Consider the following 24,068-nt stretch of genomic DNA (forward strand, 5'->3'; position numbering starts at 1 on the left):
AGCTTTTGCACATTGTAATTTTTCCTCAGTCACCCGTTGAGCTCAGAGACCACGAACGCTGTAGTGTTCGAAACGTCGGGATGAATTGTAAATTCATTATACACGATTTAATCCGTTTTCATAGTTTTTATTTCATCGCGGTAACTGAAGACAATATTAACTAAATGGTTACAAAGAAGAGAATTAATTAAATAATTATCATCAATATAATCTGGTCCAGGCAGGCAATTATGGTCGCGCGATAAATGATAAAACATCTGGCCGTCCCTATAATCGCACTTACTAATAGTGCGACAGGGACGGCCTGATATTTTATCGTCTATCGCGCGACCATGCTACCCGTGCTGTACTAGCTTTTGCCCGCGGCTTCGCTTGCGTTAGAAAGAGACAAAAGTAGCATATGTCACTCTCCATCCCTTCAACTATCTCCACTTAAAAAACATGTAAATCCGTCGCTCCGTTTGGCCGTGAAAGACGGACAAACAAACAAACAAACACACATTATCTTTGGTGAAACAGCGAATTCTTCCACTTCAGATTATAGAGTAATCAGCTTTTCCCATTTATAATAAACTAGGTTTTGACCGCGGCTTCGCTCGCGTAAGAAAGAGACAAAAGGTAGCCTATGTCACTCTCCATCCCTTCAACTAAATCCCCTTAAATAATCACGTCAATTCGTCGCTCCGGTTTTGCCGTGAAAGACGGACAAACAAACAGACACACACCCTTTCTTATTTGTAATTTTAGTATGGATTTGACATTATTATTTATATTTAAATAATTATATACGTATAGTCTAATTTCGTCGGTAACAGCGTGTTATGTAATGGCGTCGTTGGTGAACAGTCGCCTGTCACGCCGTGAAACTGCGTTCGAATCCCGGGATTCTATAAACTTTTTGTATTTTTTTTGGATATAAATTTCGTATTTTTTATTGACCGATCAAGAATGGAGAGCCGTAGGTATCAATTTTATCTTAGAGGACATATTGATCTTTTTATTGTCATTTTGATTTTCTATTTATTAAGTTGAGATATAAAACACAACTTTGAATATAATATATTCTCGAAATTACTCCTTAGATAAAAAAAGTCCACTTGAGTTTTTAAAGCACTACGTACTAGTTTATACTCAGTTAACTATTGCATTTTCATTTACTAATTTAAGATTTCAAAAGCGATTTGAATACCCTTGCTCCATCGAAAATAAACAATTAGAAAAAAAATCATTCGAATCGTACTTTTCTATACTTATAAAATTTATCTATACTTTTTGGAATTTTTTAAAATATCAGATTAGGATAATTATGTTAGAAATTCTGAGTTCGACGAACCCAAAAATTATTACCATGTAAGAGAATAGGTTTTTAATCTTTTTTGTGGAAAACGCTCAGTAACTACTGTACGAGTACATATACATTTATGTATAATAATAAAACAAAAAATAGTGTCTCATAGTGTTGTGTTCCTGCCGGTGAGTAAGGCTGCCAGAGCTCAACGAGGGTGCGGGGTGCTGACGACGGGAGGACTTACGGAACTAATTTGTTCCGTCTTTAGTTCCGTCTTTTGTCCTTTGAGTCTTCGGCAACCCAAACCCTCCTTTGAACTTGTACACTCCTTTTTGCTGTGCACACACAGCGAAGGGGAGTGTACAAGTTTCTAATGGGGCGGCAACGCGCATGCGACACTCTTTGAGTTGCAGGCGTCCATAGGTTACGGTGACCGCTTTCCATCAGGCGGACCGTATGCTTGTTTGCCACCGACGTAGTATTAAAAAAAAAAAGAGAAAAAGTCCTGGATTCGAACCCAGTACATCCATACAAATCATGCGATAACACGTATTTACCGCAAGGCTATTTAAACAAGCTGTCGCCGCGTGAAATTATCGACTAGAAGGAATACAAAAACACTGTTTGTATGTGTGAGTGGTACTTAAAAATAGTGTAAAATAGTAAATTTATCTACATTAAAGGGATTAACGTTACAATGAGAAGTTGAATGTATGTTCTAATACGTCAATTTTAACATTAAATGTTCGCGAAGCATAATTGAAAGTATATAAATGCCTGTACGACTCCACAAAAAAAATAAGACCGGTAATTTGCAGATTAACGCCATCTAACGCAGCCTGAGCTTCGGGTAACCTAGGCGAGCCACCTTAAGCGAATTTGACTCTATAATTAAAATTTCACGGTTTTTGAGCTGATTCCAAATTTTTGAATTTTCTAGTTGTTTATAATACCAATAGTAGCTTACAATACCAAATCTTAGTTTTCTAATTATTCTGGAAGTACCTTAGACTTTTAATGATCATCAATGAATCAGTTACAAAATCGGATTTTAGAGCACATGAAACTACTAAAGCTTCAGGGCCACTCTTGGCAAATAAGGGTTTAAAGAAAACGAAACTGTGGCATTGCAGTGACAGGTTGCCAGCCTCTCGCCTACACCACAATTTAACCCATCGGATCATCGGATTTTATAAAAAATAAAAAAAATATAAAAAAAATTATAGGGCATTCTTACACAGATTGACTGAGTCCCGCGGTAAGCTCAAGAAGGCCTGTGTTGTGGGTACTCAGACAACGATATATATAATATACAAATACTTATACAAGGTGCTCGCGAGGAACCCATATAACTTTAACGGCATATTCTTGGTCACATTTTAAGACTAAAATGTCATATAAACTATTCTAGATTTCGTCTAGTTTCAGAGTTATTGCCAATTTAAAAAAAACATTTCCGTATTGTTACTCAGTAGAAAAGGTTTCTTAGCGGCGCTGATGCGCAATTGTGGAGCATAGTCTCACAGTAGTCATTGATAGATGTCAAAATGTGACAAGAAAAACTTCCAAATAATTTGGTTTTTAGAAAAATAAATGAAAGAACTCATTTTAATTGCCAACTTTATGGATAAAAAAAATTTTTATGTCAAAATACGTCCAAAAAAGTAAAAAAAAAACCAAAAAAAAATTTTTTTTTTGGCGAAAAATTTTAAAATTCATATAACATTTTTTCTTTCTTTTTGCCTCAGAAACGCGTGGTTTAAGTTATGCGGGTTCCTCGCGAGCACCTTGTATACATAGAAAACATCCATGACTCAGGCACAAATATCTGTGCTCATCACACAATTACGCGGGACCGCGGCTTAGCAGGCAGGTTCACTAAATACCCGCTAGGCCAGACCAGTCTAAAGGACAGCTTAATTTCAGTTGGTTGGATCTTTTGAGTTACTTACTAAATTAAAAAAAATCTATTATAAAGAAATCGTAGCATACACTTAAGGTACAGCGGGGCAAACCTCGACTGGGGGACAAATGTAACTGGTCCATTTTTTCTATGTTTTACAATGTTTGCATTATTAAATAGAGTGTCCACCGGTTATATATGGTGGCAGTGGATACATGAAGAACTTAACATCATAGTGTAATAATGGAAAAAAAATATCAGTTACAATTAACCCCCCTGTCGAGATTTACCCCGCTGTACCTTACCTAAAAGTAATAATATTCAATTTTACCATCTAATCACGAACACTCTTTCCATGTCGTATCGTTATCATTTACTGTATAAAATTATTCTGACGCAAAGGACGATTAAGCCAAATTAGTAGCTCCCTACCACCAGTGGCACGAGCAAATGAAGCAGTGAGAGTTTACGTAATCAATGGAGCGTATTCGTATGGTTAGATACGAAGCTAATTTACGAGGATACTTAACCGGAAGCTTATCGTATTCCGGTAATGTATCGCGAAATTGCCATAGAAGTTTTACAAGGGCTCGTTAGGGGAGCTGTAACGATAACCGCACGAGATAACTGTTTCTAATCAGACGTAATGACGCAACGCGCTCCGCCGCGAGGCTCACTGCGAGGGAGTGCTGTCGCCTCCGCCTTATCCTTCATTTGATTTCATTAATCGCCCGCCCGATGTGAACTGCCTAGTTTACCGCAATACTTCGCATCTTCTCTAAAAACTTTTTCCAGTGAAAATCAACGGCAGGCGTCGTAAACTCCGTCATAAGGAACTTCTTGTTATAGGAAGATTCCAAAGTCGTCGGATTAAATTCCTTCGACTTTTTTTACTATAAGAACTTTCCGAACCGAAGAGGATGGGCGCTCCTGATATAACGATATACTGCGGAAGTAATAAAATAAAACGATTTTACATCTCAAGGGGGAAACGAACGTTTTTGTCGAATGGGAAAAGTCGCGAGCGACTTCTCATTCCGCGATAAAATCTGGAACGTTTTACGGCAATCTAAAATCGATTGCTGTTAAACAACAATCTAAGAATTTAAACGACTTTTTCGTCAATTTTCTTTTCATTTGTTGGATACTAATGTTTTTTTTTACTCACTAAAAATATAACTGAAGAAAATTTAATCTCTTAATTGTAATTACGGGTTTCAAACTGACTTTAGTGGGAGCTCATACTAAGATTTAGATCAGGTAAAACCCTATAAAAAGCATTTGCTCATAAAAAATCCATCCCTCAAGCACTCGGTGCAAAAATATTTCTAAGTAGTTTCCAAGTGGTCGAGTAAATCCGGGAGGGGTCCAAGAGCATGAGCTAATAGTGATTTAAAAAGGAATCCAGGGAGGTCCGCGTGCCGACGCACGTTCGGCTGTTTGTAATATGCGGCTCGGGCCGACACATGAAAAAGTAGCCGCCGGCAACGGAGGTGACCGCGACCCTTACACCTACCTCCTTTAGACTCCGTATCATGGAATGTGTCGAAGACTTACCAGCACCATACGTGCGAAATAAATTTATATTATTTTCATACTTACTGCAACAGCCACGACTCACCCTAGACTCTAGGACCTAGATGCCCAATCTGTGATTTCAAAAACCACTTCTGTGTGCACCTCACTTGCCTTAAGTAGCAAGTACAAACTACGAACGTGATGCTTTAAAGTAACACAGGGTGGCTTTAATTTCTGTTCGGACTAATCAGAGTGAACGATCGTATAGTATTAAAGAAATCACAAATTGCCTATCCAGAATCAGCCACCTACAACTGAGCCTCGTAAAAGGCCTCGTTTGTAAATACAGATCATAAACGTCAACACGACGGGAAATGACAGGTTGCCCTCTTTCAGCTAAAGTGATACGATGAATGTGAATGTGTGGTGACCGCCCGCCGTCTTACACAGTCCATCTCGTAAGTAACTGATCTGTGCCGCGAGGGTCCGCTCTGCCGCCGCATAATGAACCGGTCACGTAGCCACATTTCGTATTATTTCCCTGGGACGCGTCGCGTGACTTGAATAAATGCGGGCGGCCGGTGCGAGGCCGAGACGCGCCTCCTGAGACAGCCGCTGAACTTTCAAAATCTTATCACAACTTGATATTACTAGCACACCTATCTCGCCGCCCCGATGTACGTATAAGCAAGATGCACTGTGAAGAATGTCAAATAAATATCCAATCAAGTTGAGAATTTAAAGCCGTTCGAACGGCTCCGGCGCCTCCGCCTCGCCTCCACACCTCCACAAATAAACCGCTTCACGCACGATTCACCAGCGGAGATTCATTATTCTTGCGTTTTTGAAACACCTCTAAAAGTAGCTATCTTAGGAACTAACTTTTAATAGACTTCTTTCTAGAAAATGACGCTTGGGCAGTAGGTAGATACTACCAAGATATATAATATGTCTCGTGAGATTATTAATGAAAGATGTGTTGTGTCTGTACTTTATTTTTCGGACCAGCTTTTGGATTCAGGGAATTCAATTATTACGTACCTACATAGGTGCAGGCTTACATGAACGATTAAGAGGTCCTGGTAAATATCTAATCATATTTTGATAATTAAAAAAATAGGGTGTGATGTATCACTCACACTACAATACCTACTTAGTTCAAAAATTTTAATCAAAAGTCAATATGTCAAAACTATATCACTCTCCGTGTTATTAAAGAAGAATTAAAGATCAATATTCCATATGTAAAGAACTGCTTTAAATGCCATTTGCACTTGGCGTAGAGAAATCCATTATTCGGAAAATTAAAAACTTTAGGAGTTAAAAGCAATTGGCTCGGGGCGGGCTTCGATTCTATTACCTCTCCCGGATAGCGGTGAGAGTTCAAAGGTGTTTGTTTCATCGGCCAATCATAACATTCCACACTAATCTTATTGCCTTACTGATCTTAGAAACGTAACAGGGCTAAAATATCGGTTTGATTAGCTGAATGAACGCTGAATTTTTATGATAAGGTTAATACTCCCAATAAAACCAGTTTTTTATCCAATTGTCCCTTGAACTTTGGTAAGTTTAGGAGAAGGTTTGCTCCATATATTTAGAACTTAATGTATTTATTATGATTTTTACATAAATTATATTTTATGAGAGTAGCACCTACAGGTTAACGTTTAATTTTGGACATCCTTAAGTGACTGACATTTACCTTGAGAATGAAATGTGAAACTGCAAAACAGTAGGTCCAATAGGCCCATATACTCCATATAGTAGAAAATATATTCTCTGTCTAATTAAGAGACCCGTCGTGAAATGAGGAGCGAGAATTCGAATAGAAGTGCAATTAACGAGTTCCACGTCGATGAAGTTGCGGCTAAAAGCTAATCTACGATAAGTTCGCATCTGCACTGAGATAATAGTGCATACTAATGCGCCTAGTGTGTGGTGATAAATTGATGATGCGAATTCGCTTAAAATATATGTCTATAGTTTAATTAGATATAATATTAATTACCTTACTATCTAACATTGTATGTTGAACATACTTTAAAATTAATTTTCGTAAACACGAATGCCACTTGAGCAGAACGCCAACACACAACCCTTTTCGGTAGTAAAATAACGTTTTGAGCTCATGTGACTAATTTAGTCCGCGCTGACTTTACGCATATGCTACACGGCAATAAAGACATCACATAAGGCGCAGACCACACTCTCCGAGCTCGGTATTAGACCCGTTAAGCACTTTATTGTGCGGCAGGCTCGCTCATAACTACCCGTTCTCTCGGGGACAACGCCGGACAACAAGCGATGTTATGTTTATTTCAGATAAAGTCCAAGTTATAAAGCTACCCGTCGATAAGTGCGGCCCCTATAATATATAAACTTTGCCGATTAAGGGAGCTGAACGAGAATTTCATATCAGTTCAAAGTTACGTAACATACCAGTTTTTGTATCTTATGAGATAATATAAAGTGATGAACGTGGGAAAAATCTCAGCCACACGATTTTATAAAAAATACACACTTAATAATTGTGTTTCTCCCTCGGACATCCAACACTCTAGCTAGCATCCTTTAAGGCTCCACGACTGGCTAACTGTATCTGTAGCTCACACGTTATTTTTCCAATCTCCGTCTAGAGAGTCGATGGTCTGGGGTTAGAAAATTATGCTAAAACTTACCTTGGATTGCCTCGAAGTGCCGCATGATGAAGCGCGTTGAACCCATTGTTGTTGGTGAGGGTCATGTCAGCTCCGTGCTCCAGCAGCAGCGTCAGCATATCGTCCCGCTTCTTGGATATGGCATCATGTAAAGGGGTGTCTCCTTCTGAGTCCTGAAACAAAGAGAAAATATTAAAGGTCACAGCTAGAACCCAACTAAACCTTATTTCAATCTAAATTAATTTGTTATTCAGTCTGATTACCAATCTGCAGTAAAACGCATAAGTATCCTTCGTAACCTGTAGCTATAGACATATTCAATCGTTCATGCATTATTGATGTATAGCTAAGTGGTTACGAACACAATGAACTCATCAATACTATCAATCTGGTGGCAGCTGCTACATGAGTATTTGAGTTGTGAATTATGAAGCATCGCCCGTTCCAGCACCGCGACAATTTTCTAAAACATCAAACCGCCCGAATGAATAATTAAGGCGTCGGAGAAGACGTTTAGGGCGTGGATTATGGCGACTTGCATATTTTATAAGTATCCGAGAGTGGTTAAGGCGAGGAGAGCAAGGCGTTCGGCTGCAGGCGGCTGCTGGCGGGCGAGCGGGTGAAATCAGAAATGGTGTCGAGTTCCGTAATATAGGACGGCAGCGCAAAAAGCGCGGCCACCGCGTCATTATCATAATCACCGCTGCTGCGTACCGCTCGCGCTGCCTACGGTGCCGCCCAAGCCGTTTCGCTTTGTGAGTGAGCATTAAGAGAACCGCGTTGTGCTCTGTCATTCCGCTATTCATTTGCTAGGCTGATGAGTGATTTTCGTTTGCATGTATATATGAATATATATAGGTACTGAAGGTACTTATAACCACAATGAAGAGGAAGGAATCTGACAGGTTCACAATGAAAATATATCTTTAGTAATGACTGTTCCTTACAATTAGCTACATGTATAGGATTGCGGTTGGGATAGTTTAGAAACTTTGTCATGTTATAATCTGTCTCATTTGGTTTTTATCGTTTTAGTTTATGATGTACATTCATTCCATGTGCTAGCAGAAAATCAGTTCAGACATCTTATATAGTCGTAGACATATGTATGCCTCTTCATATACGTAAGCATATGTATGCCTCTTTGTTGCGGCAAAAAAATATACAATCATCATTCTCCTTGCGTTATCCCAGCATTCGCCGCGGCTCATGGGAGCCTGGGGTCCGTTTTGACAACTAATCCCAAGATTTAGCGTAGGCACTACTTTTACTGCCATTTGACCTTCCAACCCGAAGGGTAACTAGGCCTTATCTAAAATTATATAAACAATATGTGTAAACAAACATGGTTCAATTCTCGACAGATGTGACATTCTAGCCATGCATCAGTGAAATGACAAAGCATATGACACCCATTCACGTCACGCTGTAGGTAATTCAGTGCAAGCCCGACCGCAGACACGGAGTAATTCGGTGCAGAATGGCACCATTAAATATTAATCGTATTGGCTCATAGGTGGCCATTACTATCTGTAATTCACGAACATGCTACGCTATCTGGATGACATGCTAATATTAGTATGCCTAAACAATGTTTGCTAATAATTCCAATGACCTCCAATATTGTACTTGTCTTGAGTACCTATTATTAAGTAAGACAAGAACGTACAGTCAACCAATTGGAACTCTAGACCACTCTACAACCATGTCAAAATGACAAGCAGTAAGAGATTTCTTACAATCTGATTTATAACGTCATTATGACCATAGCTGGGCATTAACTCGTTAATCCGTTAATCGTTAATTAACGAAGTTAACATTTCGATTAACGGATTAACTTTTAAGTTAACTTTAAAAAATGTTAACGGATCCGTTAACTTCCGTTAAATTTCATCGGGTCCGTTAATCGTTAATCCAGCACCCCAAGCGGCTCGCTGCGCCGCGAAAACCACGTTCATACTGCTACTGTAAAAGCCCGTAGTACGGCAAAACCTAGAATTTATCGGTAAAAGCAGATCCGTCGGTTATAAACAGTCTAAAGACCAATTGGCGACTTTGGATCACTTATTTGAGATGTTCTAAATCTTATTAGGTGTGCTAGATCGATCACTAACCTAGGAATAGAGTGCAATCATCAGGCATGACAGACAAATCGCGCAACCGACACATCGAGTTAGAGTCCGGCGCGGGCCTTAGATTACTCTACCAAGTTATCGTGTCCCACAGCATCGAGTTGTCATCTCAAATCTCAATCTGAAGAACCGACGCGCGACGCATCACGATCGCGACCGCATGAATGACCCAATAATTACCAATCCGAAGTAAAACCTAGGATTTAGCCAACCAACGGCAGTAAAAGCCCGAAGAGACCGTAATTATTACATTTCGGTTTTTTACCGATTGGCGTCACAGGTTTTAATGGTTTTTGGTGGATACTTAGTAAATACAAATACATAATACCTGCAGTGAAGTCCTATTTTTATGACGTGTTAACGGATTATCGATTAACTTTAACTTCCGTTAAATCTACCGAAATGTATCGATTTAACGATTAACGAAGTTAACTTTTTAAGTAACGGATTAACGATTATCGAAGTTAACTATTTGATTAACGGTGCCCAGCTATGATTATGACATAGTTCTACAGTGGCCTAGGGTTCTAATTGGTTGACTGTACACTCATATTGGTGTTTCGGTGTCCATGGGCGGCAGTCGTTTACAATCAGGCGTCTGCTCTTTTGCCTCCTATCTCATAAAAAAAATTGTAAACTCTGCTGTAGACATATTTTAGATCATTAAACTTATGTAACAATGAAAATTTCTGATATTTAGAATCCAGTCAGCAAAATATTTACTAAAAATACTCTGCAATAACCGTGGTATATTTGATATACAATTTACACAATTACATATCGCGTGTACACATGTGATATTTATTTATTTTTATGGCTTTGAGCTGTGCTAATACTAATATGCAATAATAAATATTGCAATTTAAATTGATGTCATATAAACGAAATGCTATGCGCGTGTACAGTCATAGTCAGGGACCAAACGACCTATTTTACAAAAAGTCGTCGACATCTCTTCTAAATACCTAAAACAGGTATGGATGTGTTCCTCGTTATCTCCAGATTACGAATTGACCTGTTTTAGTTTAAGAAGGGGGGGACGGGTTGAGAAAAAGGGGGGAGAAAGATGGCGGCCGACCATCATAGATATTTATTCACATCTCGAGTCCTATGGCACCAATCTGTTCGTGCAAGGTGTCGTTTGAAAGCTTATTAAACCTACTTTAATTATTTTTAAATAACTATACTCTTAAAAGTAACCGTTTACGAAATATTTGAAAATATGTGTTTTTTTATCGCGCACGAATTGCACAAGTACTAGAAAAAATGCGTCTAACTCAATAAACAATAACTTTACCGCAATTGATGTTATTATAAAATTTTTGCGTCTATTCATGCTCTTTCTAAAAATATAAGTTTCATTGGTATATGATAATATATAACCATGTAATTACGAATTTGGTTTAGCAGAAGTCACTCTGCCCGGTCGCAGAAATGGGCGCTGACCGTAGTAAAGTATTAAATATTTTAGAGGTTCTATTTTACGGATCCATATGCGAGAGCTATCGTTTCAAAGCTAATTAAACCTACTATATTTTTTTATAAATAACTATAGTCATAAAGGTGGCTGTTTAGAAAATATTTGAAAATATGTGTTTTATAGACCATGTCGCACAAGTACCTACTGGTAAAAAATGGTTCTTAATCAATAAACAACAACTATTCCGGAATTGATGTTAGTATGAGATTTACGCGGAATTTCGTGCGCTTTCTAATAACATAAGTTTTATTAGTGTATGATATTATATAACCAAGTAATTACAAATATGGTTAAGTAGGGGCCACAGCGTCCGGCCACGTATGGATGCTGACCGTCGCCAAATTTTCTATATTTTTCAGATCCTATTTTATTTAACAGGAATCTTTTGAAAGCATATTATGCGTACTATCATTAGTTCTCAATAATTTTAGTTGTAACTGTAGTAGCTAACAAAATATTTGAAAATATGCATTGGAACCGATGTGAGTAAAACATGCTTCTAGCTCAATGAATTATATTTTTTTCCGCAATTGATATAGTTAATAACAAAATAAACGGCGAAATGTATGACCTTTTCAAATAATAAGTTTTGTCAGTATTGCATAAAGAATTAATGTTAATTTATCCATCATACTCACTGCGCACCGTCATATACATGGATGACCATTTTCGTTGCCGTTTTCATAATTTTTAAGATTGTATCTTGGTGCATGACCAATAAACAATAACTTTACCGCAAATAATGTTATGATAAGATTTACAGGACATTTCATATGCTTTCTAAAAATATAAGTTTTATTGATGTATGATATTATACAACCAAGTAATTACGAATTTGGTTTGCAGGTGTCACTGCACCCCCGTGACGTAAATAGGTGCTAACCGTCGCCTAATTTTATGTATTTCTCAGATCCTATGTTAGCGATCAATTTGTGAGAGGTATCATTTGAAAGCATATTATGCGTACTATCGTTACTTTTTAATAATTTTAGTCGTAATTGTAGAAGTTTACAAAATATTTGACAATATGTGTATTTTTACTGTATATGAATAGTGTGTGTGTGGATTGAGTGAGCACCTTCCGAAAATAAAAAAAATATGCTGATCATTTAGTAAAAGTTCTAAAACAATTGTAAAACGAATCTCTGAATTTGTAAAAAGATAAATCAAAAGATACAGCCATTAACATGTGCTCACTCAGTTCTCACAAACTACCAACGAAAACAGTGAATATATTCATTTAACATATAATATTTATATACTAACATTTAGTAAAAAATAGGCCAACCTACCTCTATAAATATTAGATCACCTAGTGACGTATTTAATTTTTTACAAATACTTTCTTATGCTCACTCAATCCTCACACTTTTGAAAAGCCGAATTTTGATGAAAAACATAAGATTTAGACCGCTATTATATGTGTATAGTTTAGTAAAAGTGAAATGGGAATTTGTAAAATACAAAACGAACCACTAACGTGTCAGGTTTTTTTATAATAAATTTTTGTAAGTGCTCACTCAGTCCACACGTTTTGAGAAAGTTAAAAACGTAAATATCTTACGATTTGTAGCACCTAAGACACTCGAAAGTACTTCAACATTTAGTAAAAATTTTTACTAAATATCTACCATCTAATATTTTATATTCGTTGTCTGGTTTTAAAGATATCCAGACATAACTTTTCTCATACAAATGTATCAAGTAGGGTGACCACACTATGTCGGCTCCTGATTTTCCCCACCTTCCCGTTGTCATATTGAGATTGGGGAGTTTCGTTCAATTTTGATAATAGTTTATATTAAACTAATACCATATTCATTCTCCATCTGCAAACTGTTTTTAGGTTATGTTCTTGGCCTAGTGATGATGTGTATTGTGTAATTTTTATCGACGTCAGGATAATAACCATATCGACATTCATGCATTAAAAAGGACATGAATGATAATTGGTAAGAAACAAAGAATATAATACTTCACTAGTAAGAAACCAGAACCTGGTAATCTAATCGTGCTAACAGATGAGCGTACCGGATTTGTAAGTGGGAGCGAGAAAATAATAACTATTTCTCGCTCCCATTTACAAGCTAGCAAGTTTGCAGATGGAGAATGAATATGGTATTAGTTTAATATAAACTATTATCAAAATTGAACGAAACTCCCCAATCTCAATATGACAATGGGAAGGTGGGGAAAATCAGGAGCCGACATAGTGTGGTCACCCTACTTGATACATTTGTATGAGAAAAGTTATGTCTGAATATCTTTAAAACCAGACAACGAATATAAAATATTAGATGGTGGATATTTAGTAAAAATTTTTACTAAATGTTGATGTACTTTCGAGTGTCTTAGGTGCTACAAATCGTAAGATATTTACATTTTTAACTTTCTCAAAACGTGTGGACTGAGTGAGCACTTACAAAAATTTATTATAAAAAAACCTGACACGTTAGTGGTTCGTTTTGTATTTTACAAATTCCCATTTCACTTTTACTAAACTATACACATATAATAGCGGTCTAAATCTTATGTTTTTCATCAAAATTCGGCTTTTCAAAAGTGTGAGGATTGAGTGAGCATAAGAAAGTATTTGTAAAAAATTAAATATGTCACTAGGTGATCTAATATTTATAGAGGTAGGTTGGCCTATTTTTTACTAAATGTTAGTATATAAATATTATATGTTAAATGAATATATTCACTGTTTTCGTTGGTAGTTTGTGAGAACTGAGTGAGCACATGTTAATGGCTGTATCTTTTGATTTATCTTTTTACAAATTCAGAGATTCGTTTTACAATTGTTTTAGAACTTTTACTAAATGATCAGCATATTTTTTTTTATTTTCGGAAGGTGCTCACTCAATCCACACACACACATATGAATAGCATTCGCACTGATACGAGTGAAACATGCTTCTAGCTCAATAAATTATATTTTTCCGCAATTGATATAATAACCAAATGAACCGCAAAATGTATGGCCTTTACAAAAAATGAGTTTTGTTAGATTTGCTTAAACAATTAATGTTAATTTGTCCACCATACCCACTGCGCACGGTCAATCGTCATATAAACGGATGTCCACCGCCGTTGCCTTAATTTTTTCATCATTTTACAGATTTTATTTTACTGATCAAGTAAGTAAATTCGATACGTGATAGATTATATTTATTATGAATATACGATTAGTGAAATAAAATCTGAAAAATCATGAAAAAAGGTAACGACGGTGGACATCCATTTATATGACGGTGCGCAGTAGGTGAGCTGAACAAATTCAAATTAATTGTTTATGCAATACAAACCAAACTTATTTTTTGTGTAAGTCACACATTTTCCGTTTGTTTTGTTATTATTTCAATTGCGGAAAACTATAATTTATTGAGCTAGAAGCGTGTCTTATCAATGCCAATGCTGTTCATGCACAGAAAAATACACATATTACTAATCAAATATTTTGTAAACTTCTACAGTTTCGACATGAAATATTAGAAATAAAGATAGTACGCATAATATGCTTTCAAATGATACCTCTCACAAATTTATCAGTAAAATAGGATCAGAGTAACGTAGAAAATTTGGCGACGTCAGTCAGCACCCAATATCGTGACAGGGCGCAGTGACACCTGCTAAACCAAATTCGTAATTACTTGGTCATATATTATCATACATCAATAAAACTTATATTTTTAGAAAGCGCATGAAATTTCGCGTAAATTTTATAATAACATTAATTGCGGTAAAGTTATGGTTTATTAAGTTAGAAGCATTTTTTATCTGTATATGTGCAACTCGTGCTCGAAAAAAATACTCATGTTTTCAAATATTTTGTAAACAGCTACCTTTATAACTATAGTTATTCAAAAATAATTATAGTATGTTTAATTTTCTTTCAAATAATACCTCTTACATATGGATCTGTAAAATAAGAACTTAAAAATATTGAATACTTTACTACGGTCAGCGCTCATTTTTATGCGACCGGCGGAGTGACCACTACGAAACAAAATTCGTAATTTCATGGTTATATTATCACTTACCAATAAAACTTATATTTTTAGAAAGCTCATGAATAGTCGCGTAAATTTTATAATAACATCAATTGCGGTAACGTTATTGTTTATTGACTTAGAAGCATTTTTTTACCAGTACTTGTGCGATTCATGCCCGATAAAAACACATATTTTCAAATATTATGTAAACAGCTACCTTTAATACTATAGTTATGTGTAAACAATTATAGTAGGTTTAATTATCTTTCAAACGATACCTCTCACATATGGATCCGTAAAATAAGACCTCAAAAATATTTAATACTTTACTACGGTCAGCGCCCGTTTATGCGACCTGTAGGATAACCCCTGCCAAACAAAATTCTTAATTACATGGTTATATATAATCATATACCAATGAAACTTGTATTTTTAGAAAGAGCATGAATAGACGCGAAAATTTTATAATAACATCAATTGCGGTAAAGTTATTGTTTATTGAGTTAGACGTATTTTTTACTAGTACTTGTGCAATTCATGCGCGATAAAAAAACACATATTTTCAAATATTTCCTAAACCGTTACTTTTATGAGCATAGTTATTTGAAAACAATTAAAGTAGGTTTAATAAGCTTTCAAATGACACCTCGCACGAACAGATTGGTGCCATAGGACTCGAGATGTGAATAAATATCTATGATGGTCGGTCGCCATCTTTCCCCCCCTTTTTCTCGACCCGTCCCCCCCTCCTTAAACTAAAACAGGTCAATTCGTAATCTGGAGAGAACGAGGAACATATCCATACCTGTTTTAGGTATTTAGAAGAGATGTCGACGAAAATCGTGAAGGAGACGACTTGTGGCCAAATTGGCTCTAGACTATCAAGGTATTAAACACTTTTTTACAAAAGCATTGAAACGACGAAGCACAAAAATTACACACAGTTAGCACGAGTAAATTTCAACTTCAGCCTTGGAAAAGCTTTACAAATGAAGCTAGTTCCATGTGTATGAACACTACATATTGTCGACTGTTTAGAGCCTAGGGAATGCGTCATAATTAAAGGTAGTTTGCACGTGCATGAAGTTCGAGCGCAGCTGTGCACCTGCTATAAACAAGGACGAGGCAGCGGCAGTAACGAGTGCGCGGCAAAATAAGAAATTTGATTTACGCCAAAGGCAATATCCGCAGGTGCATATAAGCTGCAGCCACTGCACCGCGCTGGCGACAGCGCCACGAAAATTATGCCACTTTACGGTCTCATCATAACACTTCGTGTTGGGGAAATTTTAATTTATATCCGTAACGTGTGACAGTTTTAATCATACTTCCTATATCTTATAACGTGCCAGAGCAGGTAGCGTTTCGTAACTTGGGTAATTCTGATGGTGAAGTCAACATGGTGTTCAAATTTATTCCTAGATGGTTAATGCAATATATCAAAATACTTCAGTTCAGTACTTAGTCAAAGCAATTAGAATTTGCATAACACACTTTTGCATTCCTGTGGATGAAACACTAGACAGTAGAATACATTCTTAACATGTCAAGAATAATAATTGTATAAAACATTGCGGACAAAAAATAGTAGCCATAACGAAATCCGGCATTTTCGCACAGATATCTTATTCTCCTCATTTTTCCTTAAAAAACTTTTCATGACATTTGCCACGCCACTAAAAATGTAGATGCTGGCCAACTTTCTCCATTACTATCAAAAACAAAACGGAGAGTTGACAAATACGAATGTCTAATGAAAAACGGAAAACATTCGGAGCTCACAGAGATACCTTATTCCTAGAAATATGTATTTAGAACAAAAGAATTTTTAAAACGGGGGAAGTGGCAGCCAGTTTATACGGTTACCACACACAAATATAAAAGGGCAAGCGGTTCACTTCTCTGGAAATAACAAACACAAAACAACAAGGTAATTACTCAAAGATAAGAACAGCGCGGCAGGCTGGGAAGTAAAGTGGGCGACCCTGCGAGGCGAGGCGGGTGAGGCGCACCGCGCACGGGCTGATGGCGAGGCAGATATCGCCTCGCCTCGCGGCCCGCGATACCTGCTGCCCGACCGCCGTTAAAAATTCGTCAGCCTTGATTAAAATGCCAAGCAGTCGCGTTATTGTTGACGAACAAAGGGTGACTGGATTATCAACGGAATTAATGTAAGCACTAAAAGTAAGTGCGGCTCGTGAAAAACGAGAGCAAAATAAACAGCGGCGCTTCCGGCGAATATGAAGATTTGATTACCAGTTATGCTTACTAATTATGTCCAGAGGCCCTCCGAATACAAGATTATTATCCATGGAATAAACGCCTAATAAAATAAGGCATGTAAAGGCAGATTTTAATGAAGTTATTATTTTGACGTAATAAAAACTGGAATAAAACCGGATGTTTCGAGACTTTTTGAAATTCCATCTTAACAAGTTTAATTAGCAAACACGTTGACTGAAGCTATCGATCCCTGAAAAGAAAAAGCCCTGCAAACACATACAGCGGATGTCTTCTTTAATACAAGTACGATTTTTGTTACATCGTGCTCTAACAAAATATATTTTAGTAAAACGAATGGTCGACAAAAATATACAACGTATTTTCAGAAAAGGGTTTTAAATTGTTAATCACATTATTTTTCAAACTACCACTAATTTATTTACTTCGCAACTAAGTTTTTTAGTTTAATTTAAAATTGCAAATGAAACACTATAGAACTCCACGGTATCCAGGCCAAGCGAGACTTCATCATTGACGAGGCAGAAAGAAAACAACTAATTGTTAAATTCCAACCCATTAAGTCGGGTATTACGGTGGGATTATTCACGGCCCATATACCGCGGCATCAGAGCTCGTTCGTGTTGGGGCGCACTGCTCTATTATTCAGTGCGCTTGCCGAACACACCGCCTCAGCTAAATCACTGTGATTATGATCTGCAATTACACAAAGTTGTTGTAGATCCCAAGGTTCAATCATACGATAGCAGTTGGTATGTTTTGTGAAGATAGCTTCTCCGCACTGCGCTCTCGCGCACACTAAGCTGCCGTGCTGATATCCCTTGTTGGATTTACCACTTGAGCCATGTCTAATCTCGAATATTGACATAATTAAATTGAATAAAAAATCTATCAGTGGATCGGTTTAAGTCACTCTAGGGTTAAAGATCTTGTTTAGGTATTTGAATTTTCGAACATTGTACGAACTGTTAGTTTTTAACCCCCGACGCAAAAACGACGGGGTCCTGTCCGTCTGTCTGTCTGTCTGTCTGTCTGTTTGTTTGTCTGTGTGTGTGTCTGTCTGTGGCATCGTAGCTCACGAACGGATGAACCGATTTAGATTTAGTTTTTTTTGTCTGAAAGATGAGTTAGTCGGGAGAGTTAATTCTTAGCCATGTTTCATAAAAATCGGTCACCTATGTCGCAGTCGGGGGTTTTTTCAAAATTGTAATTTTGTGGTTAGGTTATTATTATACCAGTACCAGTACAACCATACGAGAATTAGATTTAAAGTCTGAGAATGATACAAGGGAAATTCTTGCATTATACTTACTGTTCCTCTTATAACATCCATACTTCCATACTAAAATTATAAATTGGAAAGTGTGTGTGTCTGTGTCCGTCTTTCACGGCAGAACGGAGCGACGAATTGACGGGATTTTTTATGTGGAGATAGTTGAAGGGATGGAGAGTGACATAGGCTACTTTTTGTCTCTATCTAAACCACCACTTCGCTAAAAGGGGGGTCGGAGGTTTGTATGGAGCATTCCGCAATTTTTGAATTTATCGCGAGCGAAGCCGTGAGCAAAAGCTAGTTAATATTAAATTGTAATAAATAAATTCATATTAAAAAATTACAATTCCTCTATCTGCAATACCTATCGTCTCTAACTACCCACAAAACTGCAATGCAGAATGAAAGCTCGTCTCGCCCAAATGTCCCTTTATTGAGGACACCACATCGGGAAAAACCGTCACATCGGCATATATCCACCAATTTACATCTGAATCTGGCGCCGATACGATACATCACGCGCAACGAGCTAGAAGAACTCGCTGAACGCTACCCCTATTTATGACCACGGCGGAATATTTCACTGTTTGGATAACAAAGCATCAGTATGCCACATTGTCTACCCAGTTTATGTACGCGCCAATAATTATTTGTAAAAATATCCTGTGATTAGCTCTGAGTTTAGTTACATTTTCATATTATACCTATCTATATATTTCTGTTTTTTTCTGTCATGTTACATTTTCCGCTGAACGGTACCTCTATTTATGTTCACGTATATTTCACTGTTTGACTAACAAAGGTTCAGTATGCCGGTTTGTCTACCCATGTTATTTACCCGAAATTATAACCTTAGCTCTAGCTCTCTTTTAGTTAGATTTTCATATTTTAAATACTTTTCTGTATTCCCTGTCATGTTACTTTTTCCACTGCGTAAAAATTACCTGGATTGTTACATCTTAATGTTCAGTATTAATATTAATTGTGTACTTACGAGTAAAAGTTGCCTTGTTTTTGGTGTGCAATAGGTAAAAGAGTACATGTTTTTACCTATTATATAACATCTTTAAGTTCTGCTGTCAGCTGTTGAAAGTGAAATTTCTGACCAAGAATTGTTACTGCTTGAAGTCTAATGTGTGTTATTATTTTCGTTAGCTTAGCTATCAGAGTATTGAATTTCAACAAAAATATTACTTTAATAATCTCCAAAATGTATGCACAATAATTATAAATTAATGGCAATCCAGAAAACATTAGGCAATAACAAAATGAACACACTAAATTATAGGTCTTGGCAATCGGAAAATTTAATTACGCGTCGCATTATTTGAAATATGGGATTGTAATGGATATTGTATGATGAAACGTTCAGAACTGTAATCGCACGCTTCATGATTGATAATGTGGAATTAAGCCTCGCGGGGGCACATCCTCGCAGTCCTCATTCAGCCCGAAATTCGAAGGACACTTATAAATATGTAAGTACGAGTGCGACAAAGCTTGTAGAAAGCTTCATAAATCCCGCAGTCCATTAGTGCTTCAATAGCCATACTACGCAGTTCTTTGTTATTCAACTGGACCACAGCCGCGGCGAGAGCTCGTGCTTTCGATATCGGAAAACGTTTAATGTACTCTGCGAGATTTAGAACCGAGAACTGCCAGCGTCCTGCCTCGCGTTCATCCGGCGCGCACCTCTATTCACATTTTAAATTCTCCTTTTAGAACACTGATTTAGATTTAAAACCCGCATTCCTCGACTAGCTTCGCTTGCATTAACACTCCGATAAAGGAGTGGTCGCCGAGAGGCATCAGAAATAATAAAGGTAAGGTAATCGTTACAAATAAAATAGCTTACGGACATTCGGGAAATGTGTCGGCATTTGGGGAAAGGTACTTATTAGAAGAATATTGCAAAGGTGCGAGTTTGCCGATCGAGATTACGACAAGTGGACTTTTTCTATCGCTGCGGCTAACGCGCAGGTGCCGGTAATGTGCTACGAATCAGATTTCGGGTCAAAAGTACAATTCACGAAAACGAATATGGCATTCGTACAAACAATATATAAAAATGTATATAAATATTTTCTATATACATACTACGAGTACCAAGTCCGTAAAGAACTTTGTATATGTTATAGGTACCAATATTTGTAATAATTTAATAGTTCGGTCAGATTTCACAATTGAATTCCTCTAATGAAATTGCTTGCGCGGCTTAACATCAATAGCCACAATACATTTGAAATACCAGCAAGTGCTTTCGACTTTAACAAGTTTGATAAAATTTAGATTAGGTTAGGTGAGTTGTGTTATCGTGTTTATTTTTCTGATTTATTGCCCCGTGAAATTGGAATCTCGAGTATCAAGTAATAAATATAATGAAATTACTAGGAGGAGAAGAATATTTTATGAAAAACAACATAATAAAGTTTCAATTTGGTTCTAAGCTTCAAAATGCGTCATTATTTGCTAGGTGCACGATTGGTCCTGCCCTCACTTTGTAGGCTTTTCTACATTCAATCGTATGAAGTGAAATTAGTTTTAGCGACTGCCGTTAGCATTAATGTTTGACATGTCCAAGATGACTGTATTTGTTATCAGCGCCATTCACGCACGTTATCAAAACGTGAAATAAATGTGTTATTGCGCCTATAATTAAAATAAGGTTAAGGCTTTAGATGGAGGCCGGAATTATACTATTTCATAAATGTAAAAACTTGAATAGGCAGATAATAAATATAAGAAGCGAGTGGCGAAGAAAGAAACCATAAAATTTCAGGTGACGCCGGCCCTTCCATAAATTTATCGACAGGTCGTGGTAACAGGCAATAAGGAAAATATTTATGAAGTAGAGTGGAGACGGGCCCGATTTTCATTAGCTAATTATTGGTGTAAGAGAAAATGTCGGGGGTGGCTCTTGTCTGTGTAATTTTTGGGGGATTGTATGATTAGTTAATTTTAATACTACATTTTTATACCTGGACTGTAGCAATGCCAACTAAATGGAAAGTAGCGCAGCAGCGGCTGATCCATACAAGCCGATTCCCACAGGTTTGCCTAAAATTGATTACTAGTAAAGTACCTAATGTTAAGTTAGGTTTCTTTTTGCTCAGTGTTACCTAGCAGAAATTTTCACCAGCCGCCACTGAAGTAGCGTATATGACAGTAATGGTTGTCCTTCAGGATCTGTAGTCAAGAGTATAATCGCCGTGGCGAGCAATATGGAACTGGCTCTGTTGCACCAATGTGCAATGTGCAATTTCAATGTGTCGTCGCCCGTAAGATTAACTTTTCTTATTAAATTATTGGCAAAAAACTTATGAAATTGGCAAAAGATAATGATCTACATACCTACAGATTCTATTACAAATGTATAAATGTTTTTCGTATGAGAACAATATTAGATACCTGATATGTATCATAAATCACAACGCAGAACAAAGAGTAAATATTTACCATTGACCGTAAAAGTTGTTTACTGTTTAGCGACGCCTATTATACTTGTTTGTATTGTGTGCGCCAAAATGAGACAATTTCAGCGGAGTTTCTCATGCGTGGCGTTTAACAGAGCTATCTCGACCCGAATTGGCACGTTTAATTGAACGCCTGTTTCACCCATTAGGGTACAGGACAACAGTTATTGGCAGTGGGCAGACGCCGCCGGCCCCGAGCTCAGATCGCGCACTAGAGCATGACGGAAAGCGCTGCGGCCTACGAGCCGTAGCAGGCTATGGTTATACGAAGCTTTAATGTAATGAATATCAACCATATTACTATTCGAAAAACCAACGCAAACAAGGTACTATTGATAATTTTCTCAATCCGGCTGTCATTAACAGAGTTCACTGTAACTAAGCCCGAGAGCGCAAAAATCCTCATTTAAACAAACACGCAGAAAGCATTTTCTTTAGCTTTTGTTTCACCATGAAGCCACCATCGGCCGAGAACAATCAAGGTATCGACCTTGATTGTTCTCGGCCGAAAGAGATATTTTAAATATGGCGTTCGGAAATAGTATTCCTTCTGAATGTGACAAGACCAATAAATCCCTTAATGGTGTCGTAAAATTTCAGCGGTATTATCTTGGGAAAACCGGGCTATTTTACATTCACCTGCGAGGTTTCCCTCCACGTCCAATTTATGTTAGTGGGCACAAAACGAACGCTGACAAATGTGAAAATAAAACGAACATACGTTTTATCTGTACGCTGCCGGAGTCGGCTTTCCTGCTCGCGGCAATGGGAGGACCCGTGGAGGGTGCCGCGGGAGGCCCGGGCGCGAGCGGGGCGTCCTTGGTCTCTGGCTGGTGCCGCACCTTGCATGTATAACGTCAGATTGTCAAAGAAGACGACATTTTTCGGCATGACGCTGCCGGTAGGGACACATAGCGCGGTAAGCTTGCTATCTTTGCTGTAGGCCGAGTCCGATTTCTCAAAAATAATGAGACTAAAGATACGTCTTGACATTATTACGGTTCGAAAGCTAATAGTTACCTATGAATTCAGTACCGTTCAAAAAGGTAAGTAGAAAATATTTACATGTGTATCACATTATATTGTTAGTGGCACTGAAGCTTTAATAGTTTCATGTGTTCTGCCTACCCCTTTCAATTTCAATTTATTTATTTCCTTAGTAAATAATTTTTTAACAGGAGGTAGGGCATAGCGAATGATATTCCGCTTTGTGTGGTAGGGCACAGCACAGCGGATATCGTCTCGCTCGAATCTAGAGCAGAGCCCAACTGGGGTAGTACCTCCGCCTTACAGAAGACCACAGCCAAATAGCACTAGACCCTACTCATAGTGTTGTGTTCCTGTCGGTGAGTAAGGCTGCCAGAGCTCAACGGGGGTGCGGTGTGCTGATGACGGGAGGACTTACGGAACTAACTTGTTCCGTTTATTGTCCTTTGAGTCGTCGGCAACCCGAACCCTCCTTGGAGCTTGTGCACTCCTTTTTGCTGTGTACTTAACACAGCAAAAGGGAATGTACAAGTTTCTAATGGGGTGGCAACGCGCATGTGACACTGTTTGAGTTGCAGGCGTCCATAGGTTACGGTGACCGCTTTACATCAGGCGGGCCGTATACTTGTTTGCCACCGACGTAGTATAAAAAAAAAAAATTATAACTTTACAGTCGGTATGTTGTACATAAAAATAGGGTAGGAACCTTTATGGGATACAGGCGTGATTGTATGTATGTATTGTTAATGCTTATCAAACATAACTGGGAACATTAACTTTTGACATTTCCAAAACGGCACGTTGACACATATAACAAATGTATGATGCCCAGAAATGAAAATAAATATGAATATTATCAATATTATCATTAATAAACGGTAAACCAGGTATTTAAACAAATATGGTTAATATGCAAATTTCATTACAATTTCAGTCTGTTATACGATAATAAGCTGTGTTCTGGTAATTGGAAACAGGCATCGGACATATTGTAAGCAAAGTTAATTTACACAATCGATACAGTATAGACTGTCCTACTGCCTATAGACACATTATAATTGATTTCAATAGAGCTAAAACTTGATAAGGTGTAAAGTGTATAAACAATATTTTTGTTA

General features: G+C 37.4%; 1 protein-coding gene across 1 annotated transcript in view; it reads right to left on the reverse strand.

Moving 5' to 3' along the window:
* LOC125226808 (E3 ubiquitin-protein ligase MIB1) overlaps positions 1–24,068 on the reverse strand; it is a 273,740-nt gene that overhangs the window by 172,769 nt on the left and 76,903 nt on the right. Inside the window, exon 11 of the mRNA XM_048130913.1 lies at positions 7,391–7,542. Coding sequence (XP_047986870.1) covers positions 7,391–7,542 — 152 coding nt within the window. The remainder of the gene's footprint in view (positions 1–7,390; positions 7,543–24,068) is intronic.

Source organism: Leguminivora glycinivorella, chromosome 6 (genome assembly GCF_023078275.1).
Source record: "Leguminivora glycinivorella isolate SPB_JAAS2020 chromosome 6, LegGlyc_1.1, whole genome shotgun sequence".
NCBI classification, from domain to species: domain Eukaryota; kingdom Metazoa; phylum Arthropoda; class Insecta; order Lepidoptera; family Tortricidae; genus Leguminivora; species Leguminivora glycinivorella.